General features: G+C 35.2%; 3 protein-coding genes across 3 annotated transcripts; 1 reads left to right on the forward strand and 2 right to left on the reverse strand.

Annotated features, from left to right (window-relative positions):
* Positions 1-1,824: 1,824 nt before the first annotated feature.
* On the reverse strand, positions 1,825-2,795 carry LOC105084536 (putative olfactory receptor 2B3). Its single transcript, XM_010974680.2, has one exon. The coding sequence runs from the start codon at positions 2,764-2,766 to the stop codon at positions 1,825-1,827; it is 942 nt and encodes a 313-aa protein (XP_010972982.2). The 5' UTR covers positions 2,767-2,795.
* A 14,421-nt stretch (positions 2,796-17,216) lies between these two features.
* On the forward strand, positions 17,217-18,109 carry LOC105084535 (olfactory receptor 2H2). The gene has a single exon (XM_010974679.2). It carries the CDS (start codon positions 17,217-17,219, stop codon positions 18,057-18,059), a length of 843 nt encoding a protein of 280 aa, XP_010972981.1. The 3' UTR covers positions 18,060-18,109.
* A 7,203-nt stretch (positions 18,110-25,312) lies between these two features.
* Positions 25,313-26,254, reverse strand: LOC105084534 (putative olfactory receptor 2B3). The gene has a single exon (XM_010974678.3). The coding sequence runs from the start codon at positions 26,252-26,254 to the stop codon at positions 25,313-25,315; it is 942 nt and encodes a 313-aa protein (XP_010972980.3).
* Between the last annotated feature and the right edge of the window lie 906 nt (positions 26,255-27,160).

The following is a 27,160-nucleotide window of genomic DNA, read 5'->3' on the forward strand; positions in this document are numbered from 1 at the left end:
ATTTGAAATCCTTATCATATATTCAAGAAAAGATGGCAATGGTATATACAGGTTTGGAAATTTTAAAAGGCACCTGTACTAGAGATATAATTGTTTTCATTGTCTTGAATTTCATATCTTTTTTTCTGTTGTAGAGAAAAACAACTTTTAAAGTACCATATATTTAAAGTCTTTCCCTTTCCCATTTATCTTAAACGTCATATTTAGTAAACAATGATTGTCATGTAGGAGCCATATTCTTTACTTACGCTGTTTAGTTATTTTCTACTGCTGCTCCTACATTCTCTGCCTTGTTTACTGGATAAAGTCCAAACTTTTCAGTTAATGTCTCCAGTTTCATTTGTTTGTATTTGTACTCTGTGTTTTAACTATTTAAAATTACATATAATTTCTGAAATCTTAGTTTTGTAACACTTTCTGTGTTGCCTCAAATTTTCCTCATCTATGTCCTTACACTAGTAATTGCAATCAATTAAATGTCTGAGTTTAAAAGGGTACTTTACTTCAGGAACTAGAATATTTCTTCAGCAGAGGAATTGTGATTGTTTTTCCTCTGGTCTAGTGCTACGTAGTGAACAACAAAACTTTATTACTAACTAAATAATAAATTAATTCAGATCAATATTAGAAAAAATGATTCTTACTAACATTATTATAAATAATGAATTAGAGGAGATTCTGCATGCTTAGGGCAGCACTTGGGACAAATATGGATTTGACAAGTGAAGGTAAAAAAGGAAAAATGCTATCCACAGGCAATAAAAAATGAATTTAAAATAGTTGGAAATGAAATAATGCCATTTGCAGCAACATGGATGGACCTGGAGATTGTCATATCAAATGAAGTAAGCCACAAAGGGAAAGAAAAATATTATATGGTATCACTTATATGTGGAATCTAAAAATGTGACACAAATGAACTTATTTACAAAACAGAAACAGACTCACAGACATAGAAAATAAATTTATGCTGCTGCAGGGAAGGGGAGGTAGAGGGATAAATGGGGAATTTGGGATTTGCAGACACTAACTACTGTATATATAATAGATAAACAACAAGGTCCTACTATATAGCACAGGAAACTATATTCAAAACCTTGTAATAACCTAAAATGAAAAAGAATATGAAAAGAATAGTGTTGTGTATGTATGTATATAACTGAACCACAATTCTGTACAACAGAAACTATCACATTGTAAACTGACTATACTTTATAAATTTTTTTAAGTAAATAAAATAGTTTGAAATGAAACTCAACTGACATTTCAGGTTTCTAGTACAAGATGCACATGCTTAGCTAGTATAATACCAGCTAGGTTTGAGACACACTACATACTGAGAACAGTTCTGGAAGCTTCATATGATGGATTTTATCAAGGGATGTGAAAATAAATGTAAAGTGATTGAAGACATGGGTGCTGTCAGGAATATTTTGGCTTGGGCTCACTGGATATATATTTACAGACATGTGGAAACCCTAACTAGGTGGTTGACAGGATGGTTCTTGAACAAAGAGTATGTATGTGGAAATGTAATCCATCCATGTCCTGACTAGTTTTGTCATTGACAGGAGGAATTTCCCATGACTTGGCCTCAGGAAGAGAGTGCCTTAGGGGAACTCTGGAAAGCAAAAGAGTTTTGAATTTAGAAATGAAATGTTACAATCTCAGCATTGCTTCCTGAACAGAGAAATAATTTTTCTAAACTCTTGGTATAATTCAATAAAATCGTAAGAGCCTGAGCAGTAGAAAAAGCAGTTCAAACCTTACTATAATTTTCAAGGATAAAGAGAGACACAGAAGTTTCTCATGACAATGGAGCACTTATTTCTTATAGAAAAGTATTATTGGCAACACCCTCTTGAAGGCGTCCTTCATATCTTTATTTCTAAGGCTGTAAATGAGAGGGTTCAACATGGGTGTGAATATCCCATAGAAAAGGGAAACTATTTTCCCCCAGTCCTTAGAGGTGGATGCAGGTGGTTGTAGATATATGTAGATGCTTGTTCCAAAAAACAGAGACACCACAGCCACGTGGGACCCACATGTCCCAAAAGCTTTTCGTCGTCCTTCTGCTGACCTGATTCTCAATACTGCTTGAGCTATGAAGCCATAGGAGATGAGGATCAATGTCACTGGAATTAGGAGAATTAATACTCCTAAGAAAAAGAACTCAGCCTCAATAGGCTTTGTGTCAGTACATAACAACTTGAGAAGAGCAGGAACCTCACAGAAGAAGTGGTCCACTTCCTGATGCCCACAGCGTGGCATGTTAAGGGTCAAGGAAGACTGCAACACTGAGTTGCTGAAGCCAGTGAGCCATGAGAAGGCTACCATTTTTAAGCACAACTTAGGATTCATGATGACTATGTAGTGGAGTGGTCTGCAAATCGCCACATACCTGTCAAAGGCCATAACAGCCAGCAGGAGACACTCAGTAGCACCCAGGGCCAGGAAGATGATGAGTTGGGCCACACAGCCACCATAGCTGATGGTCTTTTTGTTGCGACAAATATTTGTCAGCATATGAGGGACGGTGCTTGTGGTGTAACAGAGATCTAAGATGGAGAGATTAGTGAGAAAGAAATACATGGGTGTATGAAGTTTGGGGTCCAGAATGCACACCATCATGATGGATACATTGCCGAAGATGGTGACTGTGTATGATATTAACAGGAGCACCAAAAGGGGCGTCTGTAGCCAGGGCTTGTCTGAAAAGCCAAGTAGTATAAAGTCTTTAGAGGAGCTCTCATTTGCCCAATTCATGATGACTCACTTGTTTTATAATCCTAAAAAAATAAAATCGGCAAGCAGTCAATAGATAATTATTGAATATTCACATTTTAACTGAATAAATAAACACCAAATATAATTTATAGTCCATTAAATGGAACCCTTGTGAAACACGATATGGTTGTCATATGGTTAGAAAGTCGTTCTTCTATTTTTAGTAGTTATGCTTTGCTTACTTTACGAAGTAAATTCTTACATTTAAATACCAAGGATATAAGCTTATATGCATAAGTGCTCAACGCATTTCGATTCCTCATCCGTTTCTTATGTCCTAACCTACCTTAATAACCATTTGTAGAATAAATTCTGATTTTAATTTATTGAGACTGAAATGCTGAGTTATACAGGGGTAGGAGTTTCATCTAGATCTACATTTGATCTGAAGGGATCTACTTGCTTTTGTAACATCTTCATGTGATATTTTGAGTTATTTCTTACTCTTAAATGACATGTATGTACATCCTTTCCCAGAAAGAGCTATCATGGGTATTAGATGTTTTGATTCACGGTAATAAAATTATGGCTTACTTGTGATTTATAGTGATGATCACAGATGACATCTCCCCCATCTCCAAATACTCTGATGAAAATTGTAAAACTGATGGTCTAATTGTTGCTTGATTAACATGTGACACACTGCACACTGCTTGAAATAATCCATTCTAATTCTCACGAAAACTCTGATAAACAGATATGATCTACATTTTATTGCTACTGTGACTAACCGAGAATAAATAATTTGCACATTCAGTAATGGTTAGGCCAAGACTCAAAAAGCCACGATTTAAAAGCCATTCCTTTTTTTTTTTTTTTTATAGCATGTAACCCCAAATGTACAGAGAGCACAGCCAGAATGACAACATATAGCTGACAGACTTAAGAAAGAAGATGAAGTAATTAGGATTGGCATACCTTATTCCAGAGTGGAACACATTTTGAAGAGTAAGAAACACTGATATATGAAGTATAACTTGACCCTGGAATGTATTAGATGTAGTTATAATATTTGTAACCCCTTCCATTAGACGTGATTTTAAGTTTGGCATGTTAGCTATAGATAAACATTTTTTCTTGGTAAACAGCAGTAATACACTTCAGTGAAAAATGGTAAAAGACATGATATTTGACTTTTTTGAGTGCACATGTAAATTTTAAGTTTTCATTTGGAAGACGATTATATGCAAATATAATGATAAATGCAAGATGAAAAAATGCACAGTGTTTATGGCAAAAATGGTTGATGTATTAAAATATTAAAAATTATTACATAATATTTATGAGAAAAGAGCAAAAATAAAAAAAAATTGATCAATGGATATAAATAAGCAATTTGGGATAGAAAAAAATATAAAGCAAAATTGAAAATAGAAAAGATAGGCACCTGTCTCATCATTAAAGAAATAAAAATTAAAACAACCAGGGTAATACTATATTTACTATTTGTTTGGCAGAGTTAAAAGTAATCACGTTAGCTGTTAGGATCACTGCCTCTGCAGCTGGGATCTTCCATCATTTTATTTCTGAGCTGTGTGATCCTGGGTAGTTGGTGAACATTTTTGTGTCATGTTGTAATAAACAAAAACAAAAGCAACTCTCTAGCCATAATAAGAGAGTTGTTGTGAAGCTCAAATGAGGCCATGCATACACATTGGACTGAGAGCAGTTTAAAGAATGTGAGCTAGTTATCACTAATAGCATCTCTAATATTAACCATTAGTACTAATCATTAATAGTAATAATGTATCATTTTCTCCACTTTCCATGTATATGAGAAAACAAGCAACCAAATTACTATTAGTGGAGCCTATGCTTATTATAATTTTGCAGTATTATAATATGAAGTGATTGAAATATAAGCCACTTTTTCTTTGTTTCTGCCATAATACTGAGAACACAGTTTCCAGTAAATGGAAGTCAGGTCAATGGTTTGTAGGAGATACTGGTTGCCTGAAAGGTGTGGGAAAAAAGAGGACTCTACTTAGCATCTATTTAAAAATTTTTCCTACCTGTGTGTTTTTCACATCTTCTACTCATTCCCACATTTTGTATGGCATTGGTGACAGCTCATTCATCACTTCCTCTTTTATATTTTCAGAAAAATGAATTTAACTCATTGACAAACATATGCTTGTTCCACTATCACCTTAACTGTTTCCCTATTTATATATCTTCTACAAATGAAAAGAAAATCTTAAATACTACTAATTCCTTTTTCTGCTTGAAAAACTCCACTGACTTTTTTTTTCTTTTTTTGATAAGGAGATATAAGGGGCAAATAGTCATTTGAAAGGTAATGATAGTGACTTTTGGAAACACTGAAAACACTTGACATTTATTTCAAGATTCCCAGGAAATAAATTGAATTCTCTGGTTATTTCATGTGATGCAAGCCAGAGGCAGGATATGTATGAAATGATCTTGAGAGACCCTTCCCACTCATGGTAATGTGATTCCCCGTAGTAGACATTTCTTACGTTTGTTTCCTAAGTGTTAGAGAGAGATCCATGCCTTTCTTTGTGCCATATTTCAAAGCACGTCTGGTCCAAACAGAGACTGATGAAGCAATGACTTTTTGAGCTTTCAACCCTTGTGACATTCTTATTCAACTCCCTTTCTGCCCATAGATTGAGAATGAAGTTAGCATGTGACCTGGACAACATTAAGAAATATAAATTGAAAAAATCTCTATGATGAAGTAGAAGTGTATTGTAGATATTGTCTTAAGTCTCTGAGGCATATTTTATTAACGCTTGAGTTTTCTCCCCAGGTTCCTAATGCACTTTACAATGAGAAGCTGATTGTACAGGTATCAGCAACATTGGTAAAGTCATGGAAAAAGGGTTAAATAAAGGGCTTACTATTCATACAATGCTGTGTCCTCTATTTTAGCCCTAGGGATGTGAGAGTCCCTGAAGTTTAATTGGTCATTGTGTCCAGAGAGGAAATAACTGAACTGTATTCCCAACTGCTCTGGTAACATAGTAGTGGCACACAGGTGGTTCACAAATTTTAAAACTAAGATGATGGTAATAGTCATGAGACATAAATAATGAAAAATATGTTTAGAGTTGTTTATCAGGAGAGCACAAAGCTAAAGGAATTTATAGCCCCAAGTTGTTTTAAATGGTCTCAGAGGTCAGGGAACTAGTCCACTGATGGTGTATAAGGGAAAATAGTAATTCTACTGTTCACTGGTTTTTGTAATGAATATTTTTGGACTAAGCCTTCTAGAGATCTACAGGTTAAAAAAACCCTATAACATATAAATTAACACATTGAAGTTTAAATTCAGTATGAATTCACTGAGACAGAACTAGTAGAAATGATATGGGATTGAAACAGGAATAGTTTTAGAAAATTAATTGAATTATGCAATTTATAACTTACATGTGCTCACGTAATATTTTTGGTTAATTAAAATTGAAAGTGACTTGAGTATATATTATATATATATATATATCAGCATAGATATAATCAAAAAGAAAATCCTTTGTTAGCTCACACTACCACTGAGCTGTTACCTTCCCCCCATAATGCATTTTTATAAATTGTAAAATCATATATGTAGAACGTAATCATTGTATAATTTATAGCATTTTCTTAACACATGATTTTGTAGCCATATAATAGTCTTTTATAAATTAATAATTTATATATAAATTTTATCTATGTATATAATTTATATATACATACCTCCCCAGTTTTTCACTATTAAATATTTGCATTTTCTGAATTTGTCACTTTATACTACGTATCGTTCAGAATAACTTTTTTTCAATATGTGACCTTCTTTGGACAATTTATCAGGATGAAATTAGCCAATTAAAAAGTTTTAGTGTATGCAATCTGTATTCTTATACCTTTGAAAATAATATAACCGGATGGACTTGGATTATACCAGAAGAGCAATTTTAGAGGGAGATAATAGAAGAGAAATACAGAATAAAGTCCCACAAGTGTATCACTGAAAAAAATACATATGTGTATTTTTAGATATTTATATGTTTCTTCCTTTGGTTCCCCTTTTGTCCTGCCAGTTTTGATAGTGAATACTGAATTATCCTCATGGCTATAAAGTTGCTTTTAAAATTTCTTATTTGTTTCCTTTGCAATCCTAAAGGATGCATGGATAGCAGTCCCTGTCACATCTCCATTTGCCTCACCACTCAGTCCACTGAAAAAATCAGATGGATCTTGGATGACAAGAGATTACCACAAATCAGACAAGTGTTAGTCCCAGTTGAATCAGCTGGGCCGGATATGTCTCTTTGTTGAGCATATTAACATGATATTAGGTGCATGGTGTGTAGTCCTTGATCTGGTGAATGTGTTCTTTTTCACCCCTTTCAAGAAAATAGATCAGAAAGAATTTACATTCACTTGGAGCTGACAATGGTATCCAGTGTCCCAGGGATATTTTTTTTTTTTACTTTCTGTTTTTAAAAATTTTTTTTTTATTGAAGTACAGTCAGTTTGCAATGTTGTGTCAATTTCTGGTGTACAGCACAGTACTTCAGTCATACAGGAACATATATATATTCATTTTCATATTCCCTTTTACCATAAATTACTACAAGATATTGAATGTAGTTCCCTGTGCTATACAGTATAAACTTGTTTATCTATTTTTTATATATTAGTATCTGCAAATCTCGAACTCCCAATTTATTCCTTCCCACCCCCTTCCCCCACTAATAACCATGAGTTTGTTTTCTATATCTGTGAGTCTGTTTCTGCTTTGTAAAGAAGTCTATCTTTTTTTTTTTTTTAGATTCCGCATATAAGTGATATATAGTATTTTTCTTTTCTTTCTGGCTTACTTCACTTAGAATGACAATCTCCAGCTCCATCAAATGGCATTATTTTATTATTTTTTATGGCTGAATAGTATTCCATTGTATAAATATACTATAACTTCTTTATCTAGTCATCTGTCGATGGACATTTAGGTTGTTTCCATGTCTTGGCTATTGTAAGTAGTGCTATCAACATTGGGGTGTATATGTCTTTTTGAATTAAGGTTCCCTCCAGATGCCCAGGAGTGGGATTGCTGGATCATATGATAAGTCTATTTTTAGTCTTTTGAGGAATCTCTGTACTGTTTTCCATAATGGCTGCACCGAACTACATTCCCACCAGCAGTGTAGATGGGTTCCCTTTTCTCTACACCCACTCCAGCATTTACTGTTTGTGGACTTTTGAATGATGGCCATTCTGACTGGTGTGAGGTGATACCTCATTGTAGTTTTGATTTGCATTTCTTTGATAATTAACTATACTGATAATTAGCGATATTGAGCATTTTTTCATGTGCCTATTGGCCATTTGTATGTCTTCACTGGAGAATTGCTTGTTTAGGTCTTCTGCTCATTTTTGGATTGAGTTATTTGTTTTTGTTGTTGTTGTTATTAAGTTGTATGAGCTGTTTATATGCAGCTGTCCAGTTTTCCCAACACTATTTGCTGGAGAGACTGTCTTTACTCCATTGTATGTTCTTGCCTCCTTTGTCAAAGATTAATTGTCCAAAAGTTTGTGGGTTTATTTCTGGCTTCTCTATTCTGTTCCATTGATCCATATGTCTGTTTTTGTACAAGTACCATGCTGTTTTGATGACTGTAGATCTGTAGTATTGTCTTAAGTCTGGGAATGGTTATTCCTCCAGCTTCATTCTTTTTTTTTTAGTATTGCATTGGCAACTTTGTGATTCCATACAAATTTTAGGATTATTTTTTCTAGTTCTGTGAAAAGTGTCTTGGGTAATTTGATAGGGATCACATTAAATCTATAGATTGCTTTAGATAGTATGGCCATTTTAACAATATTAATTTTTCCAATCCAAGAGCATGGGATATCTTTCCATTTCTTTAAATCACCTTTAACTTCTTTTATCAATGTTCTGTAGTTCTCAGCCTATAAATCTTTCACCTCCTTGGTCAGATTTATTCCTAAGTATTTAATTTTTTTTGGATGCAATTTTAAAAGGGATTGTTTCTTTACTTTCTTTTTCTGACATTTCATTGTTAGTGTAAAGAAATACAATTGACTTCTGTATGTTAATCTTGTATCCTGCTACCTTGTTGAATTCTTTTATCAGCTCTAGTAGTTTTTGTTGGAGACTTTGGGATTTTCTATATATAGTATCATGTCATCTGCATATAATGACAATTTTACCTCTTCTCTTCCAATTTGGATCCCTTTTATTTCTTTTTCTTGTCTGGTTGCTGTGTCTAGGACTTCCAATACTAGGTTGGATAGAAGTGTTGAGAGTGGGCATTCTTTTCATGTTCCAGATTTTAGCGGGAAGGCTTTCAGCTTTTCAACCTTGAGTATTATGTTGGCTGTGGGTTTGTCATTAATAGCTTTTATTATGTTCAAGTATGTTCCCTTTATACCCACTTTGGCAAGAGTTTATCATGAATGGATGTTGAATTTTATCAAATGCTTTTTCTGCATCTATTGAGATGATCATGTGGTTTTTGTCTTTTGTTGATGTGGTATATCACATTGGTTTATTTGCATATATTGAACCATCTTTGTGACCCTGGGATGAATCCAACTTGATCATGGTGTATAATCTTTTTAATGTGTTGTTGGATTTGGTTTGCTATTATTTTGTTGAGAGTTTTTGCATGTATATTTGTCAAAGATATTGGCCTTTTATTTTCTATGTTGGTTTGTCTTTGTCTGATTTTGGCATCAGGGTGATGGTGGCTTCATAGAATGACTTTGGGAGTGTTCCCTCCTCTTCAGTCTTTTGGAAGAGTTTGAGAAGGATTGGTATAAGTTCTTCTGTGTATGTTTGTTAAAATTCCCCAGTGAAGCCATTTGGTCCCTGACTTTTGTTTGCAGGGATTTTTTTTTTTTTTAAAATTACAGTTTCTTTTCCACTTCTAGCAGTTGGCCTGTTCAGTTATCTATTTCTTCTTGATTCAGTTTTGGTGGGCTGTAACTTTCTAGAACCTTATCTATTTCTTCTAGGTTATCCATTTGTTGGTATGTAAGTGTTCATGATTCTCTCTCTCTTTTTATTTCTGTATTTCTGTGGTATTGGTTGCTATTTCTCCAGTTTCATTTCTTATTGTATTTATTTGTGTCCTCTCTCTTTTCTTCTTGGTGAGCTTAGCCAGAGGTTTGTCAATTTTGTTTACCCTTTCAAAGAACCAGTTCTTGGTTTTATTTGTTTTTTGCTATTTTTAAAAATCTTTATTTCATTTACTTCCTCTCTGATTTTCACTATTTCCTTCCTTCCACTGGCTTAAGGTTTTGTTTGTTCTTTTTTATAATTCTTTGAAGTGGTAGGTTACATTGTTTATCTGAGATTTTTCTTGTTTTTTTGAGGAAGGTGTTATAGCTATGAACTTCCCTCTAAGAACTTCTTTTGCTGCAGCTCATATATTTTGTATGTTTGTGTTTTCATTGTCATTTGTGTCAAGGTATTTTAAAATTTCTTCTTTGATTTCATCATTAACTCATTGGTTATTTAGTAGTATGTTATTTAATCTCCATGTAATCATTTTTTTCTTATATCTCTTTCTGTGGTTGATTTCTAGTTTCATGTTGTTGTGGTCAGAAAAGATGCTTGAAATAATTTCTATCCTCTTAAATTTGTTGAGATTTGTTTTGTGTCCTAGTATATGTTCAATCTTAGAGAATGTTCAATGTGCACTTGAAAAGACTGTGTATTCTGGTTTTTTTGGATGTAATGTCCTGAAAATATCAATTAAATATAACTGTTCTATTGTATCACTTAGAATCTCTGTTGTCTTATTGATTTTCTGTCTGGAAGATCTGTCCATTGATGTAAGTGGGTATTAAAGTCTCCTACTGTTATTTTATTTCCATAAATTTCTCCCTTTATATCTGTTAATATTTGTTTTATGTACTTAGGTGCTCCTATATTGGGTACATATATGTTAATGAGTATAATATTCTCATCTTATATTGCTCCTTTTATCATTGTATAGTCCTTTTTTTATCTTTCTTTATGACCATTGTTTTAAAGTCTATTTTGTTTGATGTGAGTATTGCTACCCCTGCTTTCTTATCATTTCCACTTGCATGAAATTTGTTTTTCCATCCCCTCACTTTCAATCTGTGTGTCCTTCACCGTAATGTGGATCTTTTGTAGGCAGCATATTGTAGGCTCTTTTTTTTTTAAATCCAATCTGCCCCTCTATATCTTTTGATTGGAGCATTTAGTCCATTGACATTTAAGGTAATTATTGAAAGATATGTATTTATTGCCATTTTAAACCTTGTTTTCCAATTGATTTTGTATTTCCTCTTTGTTCATTTCTTTTTCTTTTTCCTTTTGTGGTTTGATAGTTTTCTTTTGTATCATGCTTGTGTTCTCTTCTTTCGGTTTTTGTGAATCTATTGTATGTTTCTGATTTGTAGTTATCCTGTTTTTTCAAGTGTGTTAACCATTTACTGTAACTACTTGCTTTAGACTGGTAGTTCTCTGAAAGCATCTGCTATTGTCAACCCTGGTCTATAGAGGACATTAAGCATCTCAAAGATATTTTGCCTCTTTAACTAGTACATTTATTGCTCTCTTAATAGAGTGTCCTCTGGGACATCACAGGTAGTGTAGTTAGGTGATAGATTCTGTGTACATAATAAATATATTCCAACATTCCTAACTCTGATACTTTTGACACTTCAGTATTCTGTCAAGGGAGCTACAGCAACATTGCATTTACTGTAGATATAATTTTGTCAAATTTTTAATAAGATGTCCCTGTAATATATTAGCACTGGATCCAGTGTTCTTTTCCAGGAGTTGGAAGAGTGTTCTCATGTCTATAAACATTCCCATATTCTATTCCTCTCCTAAGAGAGGTTCCTGATAATATGTGTTGGCCAGGTCCTGCAGATATTGTAATAAGCTATTTTCTTTTATAGCAGGGTTATAGTTATTGCTCTGGAGGTGATGAGTTTAGGCAAGAAGAGATTGTGAGAAGGTCTGTATCATCTTGCAACAAACATGTTTACATGATCTCCAGGTAGGGGTGGCTTCTCTCCTTTATCAAGAGGGAGGAGACTGCTTCTATCACTTTGGAAGGTTCAGAGAAATCTGGACATTCAAGTTTTTGAGGTGCAATTGTACAGATATTCACCATCCCAGGTGTAAAGGTCTGACTCCTTCCCTTTTAGGATCTTGACTTTAATATAAAGTCTATTGAGATGTGCATTTTACCTCCTTTGCAGTCCTGTGAGCCTTATAAGCAAGTCCTGGGTCTGATTTTCAACACTCTTTCCTAAGCAGGATATGAGAATTTCTTAAAATGATTCCATGGAAGTTTACTTGCTTTTATAGCATTCCCTAGTTAGTGGTTCTCAAGGTGTGCTCCCTGGACCTGTAACATCATCATCAACCAACATCATCATCATCATTCAATCATCTTAGAAATGCCAATTTGAGGCCTCACCCCAAACTTAGGGAATCATAAACTCTGGGTGTGGGGGCCAGAAATCTACATTTTAATGAACAGTTAGAGAACCATAGCCCTAGGTAGATTATTGGCTGACTGACTAGAGCATGCTACTCCTTTTCTTCAAGGCTACCAAGATAGTCAATGAAAGCCAGCAAAGTTGACCATAGTCTAAGTATAATTATCCTCATATCTTTCAAGGGCTAGATGCACCATATACCCCAATGCTTCTCCTTCTACCTATACCTCATCACAAACCATGCAGGCAAGAATATTAGTAATATTGATGTTACAGCAAGCTAAGTGTTACCACTATTCCATTCACCCCTATCAAAGGAGGACTTGTATTCTCACTGGTGAGTGATTTATTTTCCGAGTACTTCTCTGAGAGTCTGCTTTCTAGTGCCACTTCCAGTATCAGCTCTATTAAGGTGCTCCCGAAAGCAGAGACTGAGCAAAAAAATTATTAAGTTAAAATAACTGATTTGTGAAGGGATTTCAGGAATAATGAGTGAGGGAGCAGGAAGAATGAGAGAGACAGAAAGAAATATAATATAATGTTATATTAGACAGGTTGTTGCCATGGGAGCTCAGTTCTCCAGGGATCTCCTGAAACGCAAATAGGACTTTTTCACCTGAAGGAAGGTTTGCTGGAACGCTTATCTGCAACTACTATCCTCCTTTGTTTGAAGGTTTCCCCTGGGGTTATTAAATCTCCTGCATTTCTGGGTGGCATTTGTCTGTGTGCCAAATGGACTCCCACAGTGTCAGACAAGGCCTTGGGGCAATCAGGAAAGACATATACAAAGTGCTTGAGTTAGGTAATTGTCAGCGTGTATGAGATGAATCTGAGTTCACACAGAACTGTCCGTTGCAGCTCTGCTGAAATCAGAAGTGGGCTGTGGAGTTGAGATTCACTTCACCAGAGGCATCTATTTTAGAAGGTGAGATGTAAATATTATATCTGCATTTGTAACCATAGGAATTATGGTGCACCAGCTCTCAGCAAAAACTCCTCCATGTACTATTCTGAGAGACAGAGGAGGGGAGCTAAAGGAGTATCATAGGGAAATTGATGTTTTTGAGAAAAAGACAATCTCAAAAGAAGAGGTGAACAGAGTTGTTATATTTTGCATTATGAATATCAGCTAAACTAAGACTCTCTCTTCCCATCCAAGAATCTTTTGAGAATAGTTGCTCCAAGGGTAAAATACGTCTTGTCCAATGATTAGTGGTTAGAAGGAAACAGAGATACAAGATCACTGGATTGATACATAGACATATAAATAGAAGTAGATCTATAGGCACTACTATTAAAAAATTTAAAAAGGAAAACCAGGAAAGGATGAATAATCCTAATAGACAAGGAATACAAACCAGATTTACTGAAAGTGAATGAATGCCACAGGGTGGAATAGGAGGCAGTTTGGTTTTGATAATGGAAAAATCTACAAGACTCTGAGATTTTTTAAGACATCAAACTTTGTTCTTCTACTGAAATATCAGACTCAGATTCATGACCAAAGGGCTAACATTTCAACTCTAGTTTGCAAAAATTCTATAGAAAATAAAGGAATAATGGCACAGAAAAAAGAAGAGACTCAGAGAGCAATACGGATTTTCCAGTAAAAAGAATCTGAGTTAAACACAAGTATGAGACATGAGAGATCATGTGCATATTAATGCCCTGCAAAATATTTGTGCTTCAGCGTTCTTTTAGATTAATATCCTGTACACATGAGAACTACTGACTGAGAGAACTTCAAATAAATCTACTAGTGTGTGGATACAGTCAAATGTGATTCATGATAGTGTTAGAGGAGGCAGATAGCTAGATATGAGCAGAGAAAGGGGGACATACACGAAATGGCAGAAACTGGGCAGAAAGGAGAGGCATGGACCAAATGCGGTAAACCATACATCACTTAAGCACCAGGGGTTCCTGGGCAGAGGAGGAAAAGCAGGAAACTCTGGGCTGATAAGTGGTCACAACTTTGGGGGTGATAAGTGGCCTGGAGGCCAACAAAGAAAGGTGGGAAAACACAGGAATCTCCAGTGTCTGAATGTAACCTTTTGCTCATTATGTTCTCATTTCAATAAAGTTAGTCTTGCAGATTAGAAGTACCCATCATGAACCGACACCATGGCACTTCCTATCCAGGCTAAATAAGGACAAAGATCCCTCCTCCCTTTGGGAAGGTGGAATTGGGATGAAAATCAGGGAATATGACCTCAGACCCTTCCCTCCCTAATGAATATTCCGCCCATTCATTTTTACACTCTGTGTAACCAACTTGCCAAAGAAACTTGGGGCAGCCGCTTACCTGAGCCTGCCTGCTCTCCCCTTGAGAGTGTACTATCCATCCTTTAATAAATTTTCACTTTATTTTTTACTATGTCTTGTCTATGAATTCTTTCTGGGATAGGACAAGAACCTGGAACACTGATTACATCCACTGGCAACAATAAGAAGGTAAATGTATACTGTATAGCACAGGGAAATATATACAAGATCTTATGGTAGCTCAGAGAGAAAAAAATATGACAATGAATATATATATGTTCATGTATAACTGAAAAATTGTGCTGTACACTGGAATTTGACACATTGTAAAATGATTATAAATCAATAAAAATGTTAAAAAAAAAAAAAAAAAAGGTAAGTGTAGGATGGACAGATAGGAAACTACTGGGCCAGAATATTTCGGAAATAACTTCCAGCAAGCTCTTTAAAAGCAAAAACATATACTGATGTAAAAACTTTAGATAAATAACTGCATGGTATATTATTATGTTGTTGAAACTGTAATAAACTGATATTAAGAATTCACCCATCATGTATGACTATATAATAGATTGTAAATATCAGATCGTGTCTTAATTTTTCTTAGAATCCTGGCTTGAGCGGTCCATTTGACACAATGTGTTATTTTTATGTCACTTTAAATTTTTCAACTTTATTTCCAAGCATCTGATTTTCTCAACTTTCTCTATCATTCTTAGGATTATTTAAAAGTGATTAAAAATATATAGCACTATTGTTGATAAAACACAGGAAGATGATTCAGGCTTTTTTTTTTTTTGGTGAAAATTAAATAAGCTAATTCACTAATTCACATCAATTACATGATGAGAATGAAACTTCTATGCTGCTGCTGTTGATTATCCATGTCGGTTTTGTTTATGTATCTCTAAAATTTCTATCCATTGATAATAGGTACATTTTCGCAAATCCATGTTTATGGAATGCTTAAAATAAGGGATAGACTATAAATAAAGTGAAGGAAATAGTAGCTGGAATTCACCATCAGAATTTTAATAATTTATTGATACTTGGTAAGCTGAAAAATGTTTTGGAAAAGGAGTATTTTTTGTTTAAATATTGGCGTAAATCAGACTTCGTCGAGCATATTAATTTGGATAAGAGAAGGGAGCCATGAGTTTAAAATTCAAGGGAGTTACTGAAGCACATAGTTCTGTAAAATCTGTTCAAACCCATTAGCATTGATTATTTTCATTCAATGAGTTCTGTTGGGAGACTCCCTTTGCAAAAGCTTATGGTAAACTAAAACACTTGGAAATATAAAAAATGCTTTATAAAGAAACTTGAAGAGCTAACAGGTTTTGTTATGCTGTAGGAATAGAAAAAATGTAGGAAACAGACAAGGAGGAAAGTGAAGGAAGAGAATACAGAGGTTTTTTAAAACAATAGCCACAGTGGAAAAATAGAGAAAAAAGGAAGGAAAAACAGCTCTGGTACCATTTTTCTTTAATATAATAGGGAAAATGCCAATGTTTGAGTAAGAACAGTATTTCCTTAAAACTTTTTTGACCTACTGAAAAGATGAATAAAAGATAGTACATTTTACAAATTTGTTTTGTAATCTCATAATTTATGGGAAGAAAGCACATTAAAAACAGATATGTCTGCTCTTCACTCTAAAGGTGGATAATTTATAATGGTAGGAAAGTGGATGCAATTACTTTCAATTCTTTGGCAAAAAATATAATGTACAGATAGCATATTACTTTGTAAAAAATATCATCACTAATAACCTTTAAAACCTTGCCTATGTATTTTGACATTTTGCATCTAGAACAATCATTTGAATAGTTTATAATTATGATCATAATCATGTTAATTATAGCTAACATACATTGAACAGATATATGTGGCCAGGAACTCTTTGGGTTTTGTTTATTTATTTGTTTTAATATTTTCCCTGTGCTTCCACATTTTCTCCAACAAGGATAGGTAGGTTCTATGATTTCCTTCCATTTTCTAAATAGAACATCTAAGGAAAAGACTAGGGTAAGAAGAGAAAATTAAAGTAAGTTTCCTAAGATCACAGAGCATAAGGTGGCTGAGCAAGATTTCAAATTCAGAAATCAAAAGAGAAAGTGGATAGGAGGAATGAAGAAGAGAAAGGGAGATAGAAGAGGAGAGAAAGGGGATTGAAGGATAGGTGAGATGAAAGGGAAGGGAGAAACTCGGGAGAAAGATATTCAGATAAATTGAGATACAGACCCAGAGAAATAAGAGGACAAAATGAATAAAGAAAGAAGTAGTAAGAGAATACGATTCAACTATAATGTATATAAAAACCATGTAGTAAATGCTGTAAATGTAGTCTTTGAGACCAAAGATGAAATCATCTTATAATATTTAGTAAAGATATTTTGACTAATTGGTGTGTTTAATATGTTTTACATATTATTTATAATGCAGAGTTCTAAAAAGATAACATATGAAGAGGTGTAAACAAGGAAGAGAAAAATAGTGTAAACGAGTGATGGGTATTAAAGATTAAAACAGGTCACTAAACTTTGTATTGTTTTCCCAAAGTAAGGACGCCAAATCTCATCCTTGAGTACAAAGTCATCAAATAATTCATACTGCCCTCTTCCTGTCTCTGTACCAGAACTATCACAGGCCTTTGAGGTACTACTTTTGAACCATTCCCTGAAGAGGTGATTGCTCCAGAAACCATGTTGACAATTTGCAATGACAGCCACCGTGATTTTATCCTTCTGGGCTTCTCTGACAAGCCATATTTGGAAAAGATACTTTTTTGGGTAATTCTGATCTTTTATGGCTTGACCACTGCAGGAAATATGGTTGTAATTTTTGTCTCCTTGAAGGTTCCCAAACTCCATATCCCAATGTACTACTTTCTTTCCAACCTCTCCCTGCTAGATCTCTGTTTCACCAGCAGTTGTGTTCCACAGATGTTGGTTAATTTCTGGGGTCCAGAGAAGACTATAAGCTATATTGGCTGTACTGTTCAACTCTATGTCTTCTTGTGGCTTGGGGCCACTGAATGTGTCCTTCTTGTGGTCATGGCTTTGGACCGCTGTGTGGCAGTGTGTCATCCACTAAAATACACCACTGTCATGCACCCAAAACTTTGCCTGCAGCTGGCCATCTTTGCATGGGGGACTGGCCTGATTCAGTCTCTGATCCAGTCTCCTGCTACCTTCCAGTTACCCTTCTGCTCCCACCAGACAGTGGATGACATTGTATGTGAAGTCCCAGCCCTCATTCAAGTCTCCAGTGCAGACACCATCTACATTGAAATCAGGATGTTCGTAGCCAGTATTATTCTCCTGGTGGTGCCCTTGATCATTATCCTTGCCTCTTATGGTGCTGTTGCTAAGGCTGTGCTGAGAATAAAGTCAACTGCAGGACAGAAGAAAGCATTTGGCACCTGCACTTCTCATCTTCTTGTGGTCTCCCTCTTCTATGGCACTGTCACAGCTGTCTATCTTCAACCCAAGAGTCGCTATGCTCATGAACAAGGCAAGTTTCTCACCCTTTTTACACTGTTGTAACTCCGACTCTTAACCCGCTCATCTATACTCTAAGGAACAAAGAGGTAAAGGGGGCACTAAAAAGACTAGGGAGGAGGACCTGGGATGTTCAGAATAACTAAAGAGGTTGACACATATTGGGTTTTTACTTAACCTGAAAAGAGAATAACCTCATCATGAAAAGCTGAAGATGTACCTCCCAACTCTAAAGTAATAGAGAAAGAGCTGCATTTTGTTCAAGCATGAATTTCAGTTCCATTCATCAGTCATTGATTAAGCCTTATTTTCTTCATGGTACTGATTTAGGCACAGTATGATAGAGAAATGAATATTTTTAATAGTCGTATTAAATTGCACATAATAGCAATTGAATTGGGGCAACAAAAGAAAAACAAACTTGCAAAATAAAAGACCTAGCCACATGTTTCATGCCTTTCCACTTACTCTTTTCCTTTGTTCTATTTTCCTGTAAGCCCAACCACTTCTTTCATCTAAACATCTATTCCCAACAAGGTTCCTAACGCTTTCAGACAGAGACTTTGTAAGAAACACTCATGTAATCTACTTGGTGGCTCTTGGTTCTGAGTTACTTCTGCCTCCTTGCCTCAGTATGTCCTTTGTTGATATGTAGTGTGCCTAGAAATCCCCAGTGACAAAGTGTTTACCAAGCAGAAGTCCACGTTTACTGCTCCCTGGTGCTGCTGCTCTTCAATCTTATATCCAAGTTTCTTAGTTTGAGCCCCAGTATTCTTGGCCCCTAATGGTAGGAATAGACTTCTGGTTTTTTCCTTCATTCTGAGTCACTGTTGTAAACAAATGGCTTTCTTTTCATTACATTCAATTCTTATTCATTTGTCTTAGAGACATTTATTGATTTTTATTAGGCAGCTATTATGTACTAGATGCTCCATATTTAATGCATATAGGAGGTCATCAATGTCATGGTGCTTATAGTCAAATGGTAGACAAAAATATTAACCAACATATTTTTAATTTATCATCTTAATGGAAAGAGACTTCTTCTTCAACTCCTGCCTAGGGCTGATCACCATACCACACACCTTTCGACTTTTGAGTATTTCCCACCAAAGATTTATTTATGCTGCTTTTTAGCTATTGTCTACAAGTGTCCACTACTTTAGTGTGTTTCACTGAAATCATGGATATAAATTGTTGACTATCCTGTATGGATTGTCTAATCAACTGTGCCTCCCATCTGCTGAAACCTATTTCATATCTAGATGGCACTAGTATCAGGCCCTATTCCCTCCCATTTTCCTCTGCTGGTAAACTGTACCACTTATTTCTGATTTGGAGATTTCATGTCAAAATTTTCTAAACATTTGGAAAGTTAAAAAAGCATTACATAACTCAAACCAAAATTAAACTGGTCAGAAATAATAGCAACACTAATACTTTGAGGATAAAATTTCTCATTGTCTTTGAGAGAACAATAATTTAAAAATCATTTTGTTGTTCTTCCTCTCAATTGCAAGGAATAAAGGGAGTAATTGAGGAGAAATCTAGAAGGACAGAGGGTTTTTTGGCTAAAATTTTACTTTAAGATTGTAGAGCTGGAGCAGCTCTAGGGAATGCCTAAGTTCCTGGTGTGGACATAGTGATGAGTAGCTGAGGTTGACAGGTGGTAAGTGACTTGGAGATAGAAACAGGGGACCAGGCATATTCAGAAGTTCATCTTACTTTGACATAACCTGGAATGATAGCAGGGCCTTTGGTATAGAGGAGAACTGTGCACCTGACTAAAATGTAAACGCGTGAGAGGGAGAGAGGTTATGATCCTGGTAAATGACAGCAGCAAGAAGGGGAGGAACACAGTTCCTCAAACTTTAGAATTTTTAAGATTCACATGGTGTACTTGTTAAAAATTAAAATACTTGTGTTTAATATTCAGAATTTCTGATTTAAAATATCTGATTGTGCTCTGGGATGGGCATTTTAAGTAACACCGTAGGTGATTCTGATGCAGACCACCTAGGACCATACTGCGGGAAAGAGCAGTCTAGATAGTTGCCCAGACAAATGACATGAACTTCAAATGAATCCATGTATTTTAAAAATAAGATGGCTTAAGATTAAAACAAAAAAAGACTAAGCAAAACAGGAAACCATGTGATTTGTGGTTTAAAAAGAAAAGGGTCTTGAATCTCTCAGGCAGCCAAAGCTGCAGGTTCTCAGCTTGCATATTTCCTGAATGCTATGCTTTTATGTATTCTGATGTATTACTTTAATTTTTAAAATTTTTGTTTTATTGAAGTATAGTTGATTCAATATTATATTAGTTTCAGATGTGCAACATAGAGATTCAATATTTTTATAGAATATGCTCCATTTAAAGTTGTCATAAAATATTGACTATATTCCCTGTGCTGTACAATATATCATTTTAGCTTATTTTATGCCAAGTATTTTGTACCTCTTAATTCCTTACCCCTATTTTGCCCTTCTCGTGTCCCTACTCTCCACTGGTAACCACTAGTTTGTTAAGTATATCCGTGTATCTCTTTCTGTTGTGTTATATTCATACACTACTTTTATTTTTTAGATTCCACATGTAAGTGAAAAATACAGTATTTGTCTTTCTCTGACTTATTTCATTAAACATTGGAAGAAACAATACACTCTAGCTATGGGTTTGTCTTAGCCACGAGTCCTTAGCCAGCACTACTATCTAAGAGTTTTTACAGTGTTTGATTCAGCAGCATGAGCTCCCACATACCATTATGTCAGAGGGCCCACTTACTAGCAAAGGAAGCATGGGAGTGAACACATGACCATGGAAACCACTGGCCATATACTGTATTACACTATCATGAAATGACCTATTAAAGTCATGGAGTGACATGTTGAAGGCACACCCAAAATGTCAGCTCAGATGCAGTGCCATCTTCTACCACCCAGTGCATACTTTAAATTAATTATATTTATATGGAACTGTGTCCCCATTTGAAAGACACATGGGTCTGGAAACCAAGGAGTGAAACAGCAGTGGCCCCCCTTACCATGACTTCCAATGACTCACTTGAAAATCTGTGTTTCTTTATTCCACAATTATGGACTCTGTAAGTTTAGAGGTTCCAGTTTCCAAAGGGAAATGCTTCCATCAAGGAGTACAGAATGCACACCAAGAAGTATACCTTTTTGTCTAATTATAATAGTAAATGATCAAGTGCAATGAGCTTGACTTAAGAAAAGTGTAATGATCAGGGGCTCAGACACTTCTAAATCATGCCACAGAGTTAACCCCAGAGACCAGTAGAAGTTCTAGCTAAGGTGAAGGGGAATAAAGAATAGATAGCAGAGGGAGATGATGAATCTAGTTTGTGGATGTAAGACCAGCTGCCGTGGGGTAAGATCTGCTGCTGTGTTGGTCCTCTTCTAAGCTCCCCCAACATGTAGAAGCCCACTAGCATCTTGTAGGAGCTTCTCCCATAACTCATACAAAGTATTGGATCTGAGCAGTTAAAGGAGTAGATTGTGTTGGAAGTTATAATACATTGCTCAGATCCCTGGTAATATAGTATCCCTACAGCACAGAAAGATAAGATCTTGGGTAATGTGGACACACGCAGGTTGGTAAAGAATTACCAGAGACTGAGAAGAGTTTACGAAAGTTTAATAGGGACGCTGCTATAGGCAACAGTGGGCCACACAGAGGAGAGGTGCTTGTGTGAGTGCCGGGGATGGACATGCAGGGTCTTTTATCGGGGGTGGGGGGAGAGGGCTGTGCACACGAGGAGTAGGGGCTGCATGATCCTTTCGTGCACAGGTACCTGATTGGTTCTAAGATCTGTCAGGGACTTCTCTGAACAATAGGTTTTACAGCTTTGATAAGGACAGGATGTGAGACCTGTCCACCTAAGGTATTGTGAGACAGGCTCTCCACTGGGCGATGGGTTTTGTTAGGGTAAACACACACCAAGAGGAGATGTTTTACATCTTGCAGAAATGCAGGTATGCAAAGGGTCCTGCAGTGGGGAGTAGGGGTTAAGGTGTCAATAGGCCCCAGGGACACGGAGAGCCCAGGTTCCCCACCCCTGGAGTTTTATGACTCCAGAGAGTGCCAGTCCACAGGTAAGAATATGGGAGATGGTCAAACTTGAAATTAATAAATTAATTACTATGATCTTTTAGGCAAAGAGCCTAAGGAATTTTAGCAGACAGGAAGCTGGAAATTAGGTGTACATGAAGAATTAGTAACTCTGAAATATAACAAAATATTATATCTAGATTGGATAGTGCATAAATGTAGAAATAAGAATTTTTTAAAATGTGACTATGCAATGTATAAATTAAAGACATTGGTAGAGCTTGAAGGACTTATTTTGGCCAAATATTGAACAATTTGGGCGTCAAATAAAGTAAAATAGTAATATAAAATAGGAATTTATAAGTACATAGTGATACAAGCAAATAAGGGAATAAACAAAGGAGGGAAATGGAGAGCTCTTATTACAGAAAGTCAGCTGGTAAATACAGAAGGCAAGATGGAGTTAGAGAATCATTAATAGATGCTAATATTAGTGGGTGAAAATTTGACCAGGATTAAGATATTTACATAATTTCAGGCTATCTTTTTACAAATTACTTGTTAACTTCTAAGGAGAAAAAATGTAACTTCTCATAGGGGAGACCTGGGAGACACCATCTTAACCAGTGACTGAAGTTAACACCATCAATTTGCAGACAAAACGGCCTCGAGTGCCTTTTTATAATGATGTATTGTGCATGAGAAAAATATAAAGGACATTTTGGAGATAATTGACAAGATCTGAATATGACTTGTGTATGAGCATTATATCACTATAAAACGTCCCAGTTTTGATAACTGTACTGGCAATGTAAGATAATGTCCTATTTTTAGTAACTACACATTGAAGTAGTTAGTAATATGTTGTTTGGAAAACAATGATTACTACAATAAGTTTAGTTAACGTCCATCATCTCATGTAGATACTAAAAAGAAGAAAAAAATGTTTCTTTTTTCCTTTTGATGAGAGCTCTTAGGATCTACTCTCTCAACTGTCGAATATAACATACAGCAATGTTGACTTTATAGTCATGTTGCATATAACATCCCCAGTATTTATTTATCTTGTAACTGGAAGTTTGTAACTTTTGACTACCTTCGTCCAATCCCCTGTTATTACTGTAGATATGAGCAGTATCAAAATATTGTAGAATAAACTTATGTTTGTTATTTAAATTATTAATGACATATAACATAAATATTTAGAAAATTATTTTCTAGGCAGACTTTGGGAAATTGTTGGTAGTATACTTGAAGATTGGAGTAGATGTTTCTAAAATTAGTTACAAATTTATAATTACATTAGTCTAATAGTTATTTTACTATCAATAATTTTTCATTTTAAATCAAGTTCAACTTTAAGTTATTATTATTCCATTATACTATTAGAAACCAAATACAGTTCAATGGAAAACTCTTCAAGGTGAAATAGATTTAGAGCACCAGTTTTATATTTAGACTTTTTCCTGATAGTTAAGTAATTGGTGTCGTTTTAAAATGCAGAAGACCAGAGCAAAAATTTTTTAGTATCCTACCACTTATCTCATCATAATTAACTTTTGGTGAATTTATTTCTAGTACTTTCTTATACATACAGGTAAATAAAAAATTAGGGTTACATTCTTAATATAGACTTATTTGCTGACTTAAACCATCCTAAATAAATAATAATAATATTATTTTTAAAAGAAATGTTTAATGTGTTAATAAATAACTTCAAAATCATAGTGGCTAAAACCAACAAAGATTTAGGTTTTGTTCATGTTCCAAGTCCACTGAATGTTAACTGGGGCACATTCTCATGCCATTCTTCACTTATAATTTCTGAAACCTTAGTTTTGTAACACTTTCTCTGTTGCCTCATATATTTCCTTACATTAGTAATTGCAAACAATCAATTAAAATGTCAGTTTAAGGGTCCCTTTCTTCAGGAACTAGAATATATCTTCAGTAGAGGAACTGTGATTGTTTTCCTCTGGTCTAGTGCTATTTAGTGAATATAACTTTACTGAATTACTAATCAAATAATGAATTATTTCAGATCAATATTAGAAAAAATGATTCCTATTAACATTTCTGTAAATAATGAAGTTTCTAATTTAGAGGAGTTCCTGCATACTTGGGGTAGAACTTGGGACAAATAAGGATTTGAGAAGTAAAGGGAAAAAAAGAAATGCTATTCATGGGGAATAAAAAATGAATTTAAAATAGTTGTAAATGAAATAGTGCCATTTGAAGCAACATGGATGGACCTGGAGATAATCATTCTAAGTGAAGTAAGCCACAAAGAGAAAGAAAAATATCACAGGATATCACTGATATGTGGAATCTAAAAAAAATGACACAAATGAACTCATTTACAAAACAGAAATAGAGTTGCAGACATAGGAAGAAAAACATATAGTTACCAGGGTAGAAAGGGGGTGGGAGGAATAAATTTGGAGTTCAAATTTGCAGATACATGCTACTATATAAAATAGATAAACAACAAGGTCCTATTGTATAGCACAAGGAACTATATTCAATACCTTGTAATTGTCTATAATGAAAAAGAATATGAGACGGAATATATATATAACTGAACTACTATTCTGTACAATAGAGACTAACAACGTTGTAAGCCGACTATATAAAAAAATTGAAAAATAAATAAAATAGGAATGAAACTCAATTGATATTTCATTTTTTGTATAAGGCACACACACTTAGCTAGTTAAATGCCAGCTAGGTTTGAGACAGATTACATACTTAGAACAGTTCTGGAAGGTTCATAGGATGGATTTTATCAAGGGATGTGAAAGTAAATGTAACGTGCTGAGGACATGGGTGCTGTCAGGAATATTTTTGGCTTGGTCTCACTGGATATATAATTACAGACATGTGGAAACCCTAACTAGGTGGTTGACAGGATGGTTCTTGAACAAAGAATATATATGTGGAAATGTAATCCAACCATGTCCTGACTAGTTATTGACAGGAGGAAATTCCCATGACTTGGCCTCAGGAAGAGAGTGCCTTAGGGGAACTCTGGAAAGCAAAAGTTTTGAATTCAGAAAAGAAATGTTACAATCTTAGCATTGTTTCCTGAACAGAGAAATAATTTTTCTAAACTCTTGATACAATTGAATAAAATCATAAGAGCCTGAGCAATAGAAAAAGCAGTTCAAACCTTCCTCATTTGCAAGGATAAAGGGAGACGCAGAAGTTTCTCATGACGATGGAGCACTTATTTCTTATAGAAAAAGATTATTGGCAACACCCTCTTAAAGGCATCCTTCATATCTTTATTTCTAAGGCTGTAAATGAGAGGGTTCAACATGGGTGTGAATATCCCATAGAAAAGGGAAACCATCTTTCCCCAGTCCTTAGATGTGGATGCAGGTGGTTGTAGATATATGTAGATACCTGTTCCAAAAAAGAGAGACACCACAACCACGTGGGACCCACATGTCCCAAAAGCTTTTCGTCGTCCTTCTGCTGACCTGATTCTCAATACTGCTTGAGCTATGAAGCCATAGGAGATGAGGATCAATGTCACTGGAATTAGGAGAATTAATACTCCTAAGAAAAAGAACTCAGCCTCAATAGGCTTTGTGTCAGTACATAACAACTTGAGAAGAGCAGGAACCTCACAGAAGAAGTGGTCCACTTCCTGATGCCCACAGCGTGGCATGTTAAGGGTCAAGGAAGACTGCAACACTGAGTTGCTGAAGCCAGTGAGCCATGAGAAGGCTACCATTTTTAAGCACAACTTAGGATTCATGATGACTATGTAGTGGAGTGGTCTGCAAATCGCCACATACCTGTCAAAGGCCATAACAGCCAGCAGGAGACACTCAGTAGCACCCAGGGCCAGGAAGATGATGAGTTGGGCCACACAGCCACCATAGCTGATGGTCTTTTTGTTGCGACAAATATTTGTCAGCATATGAGGGACGGTGCTTGTGGTGTAACAGAGATCTAAGATGGAGAGATTAGTGAGAAAGAAATACATGGGTGTATGAAGTTTGGGGTCCAGAATGCACACCATCATGATGGATACATTGCCGAAGATGGTGACTGTGTATGATATTAACAGGAGCACCAAAAGGGGCGTCTGTAGCCAGGGCTTGTCTGAAAAGCCAAGTAGTATAAAGTCTTTTGAGGAGCTCTCATTTGCCCAATTCATGATGACTCACTTGTTTTATAATCCTAAAAAAATAAAATCGGCAAGCAGTCAATAGATAATTATTGAATATTCACATTTTAACTGAATAAATAAACACCAAATATAATTTATAGTCCATTAAATGGAACCCTTGTGAAACACGATATGGTTGTCATATGGTTAGAAAGTCGTTCTTCTATTTTTAGTAGTTACGCTTTGCTTACTTTACGAAGTAAATTCTTACATTTAAATACCAAGGATATAAGCTTATATGCATAAGTGCTCAACGCATTTCGATTCCTCATCCGTTTCTTATGTCCTAACCTACCTTAATAACCATTTGTAGAATAAATTCTGATTTTAATTTATTGAGACTGAAATGCTGAGTTATACAGGGGTAGGAGTTTCATCTAGATCTACATTTGATCTGAAGGGATCTACTTGCTTTTGTAACATCTTCATGTGATATTTTGAGTTATTTCTTACTCTTAAATGACATGTATGTACATCCTTTCCCAGAAAGAGCTATCATGGGTATTAGATGTTTTGATTCACGGTATAAAATTATGGCTTACTTGTGATTTATAGTGATGATCACAGATGACATCTCCCCCATCTCCAAATACTCTGATGAAAATTGTAAAACTGATGGTCTAATTGTTGCTTGATTAACATGTGACACACTGCACACTGCTTGAAATAATCCATTCTAATTCTCACGAAAACTCTGATAAACAGATATGATCTACATTTTATTGCTACTGTGACTAACCGAGAATAAATAATTTGCACATTCAGTAATGGTTAGGCCAAGACTCAAAAAGCCAGGATTTAAAAGCCATTCCTTTTTTTTTTTTTATAGCATGTAACCCCAAATGTACAGAGAGCACAGCCAGAATGACAACATATAGCTGACAGACTTAAGAA

Source organism: Camelus dromedarius, chromosome 19, assembly GCF_036321535.1.
Source record: "Camelus dromedarius isolate mCamDro1 chromosome 19, mCamDro1.pat, whole genome shotgun sequence".
NCBI lineage: Eukaryota > Metazoa > Chordata > Mammalia > Artiodactyla > Camelidae > Camelus > Camelus dromedarius.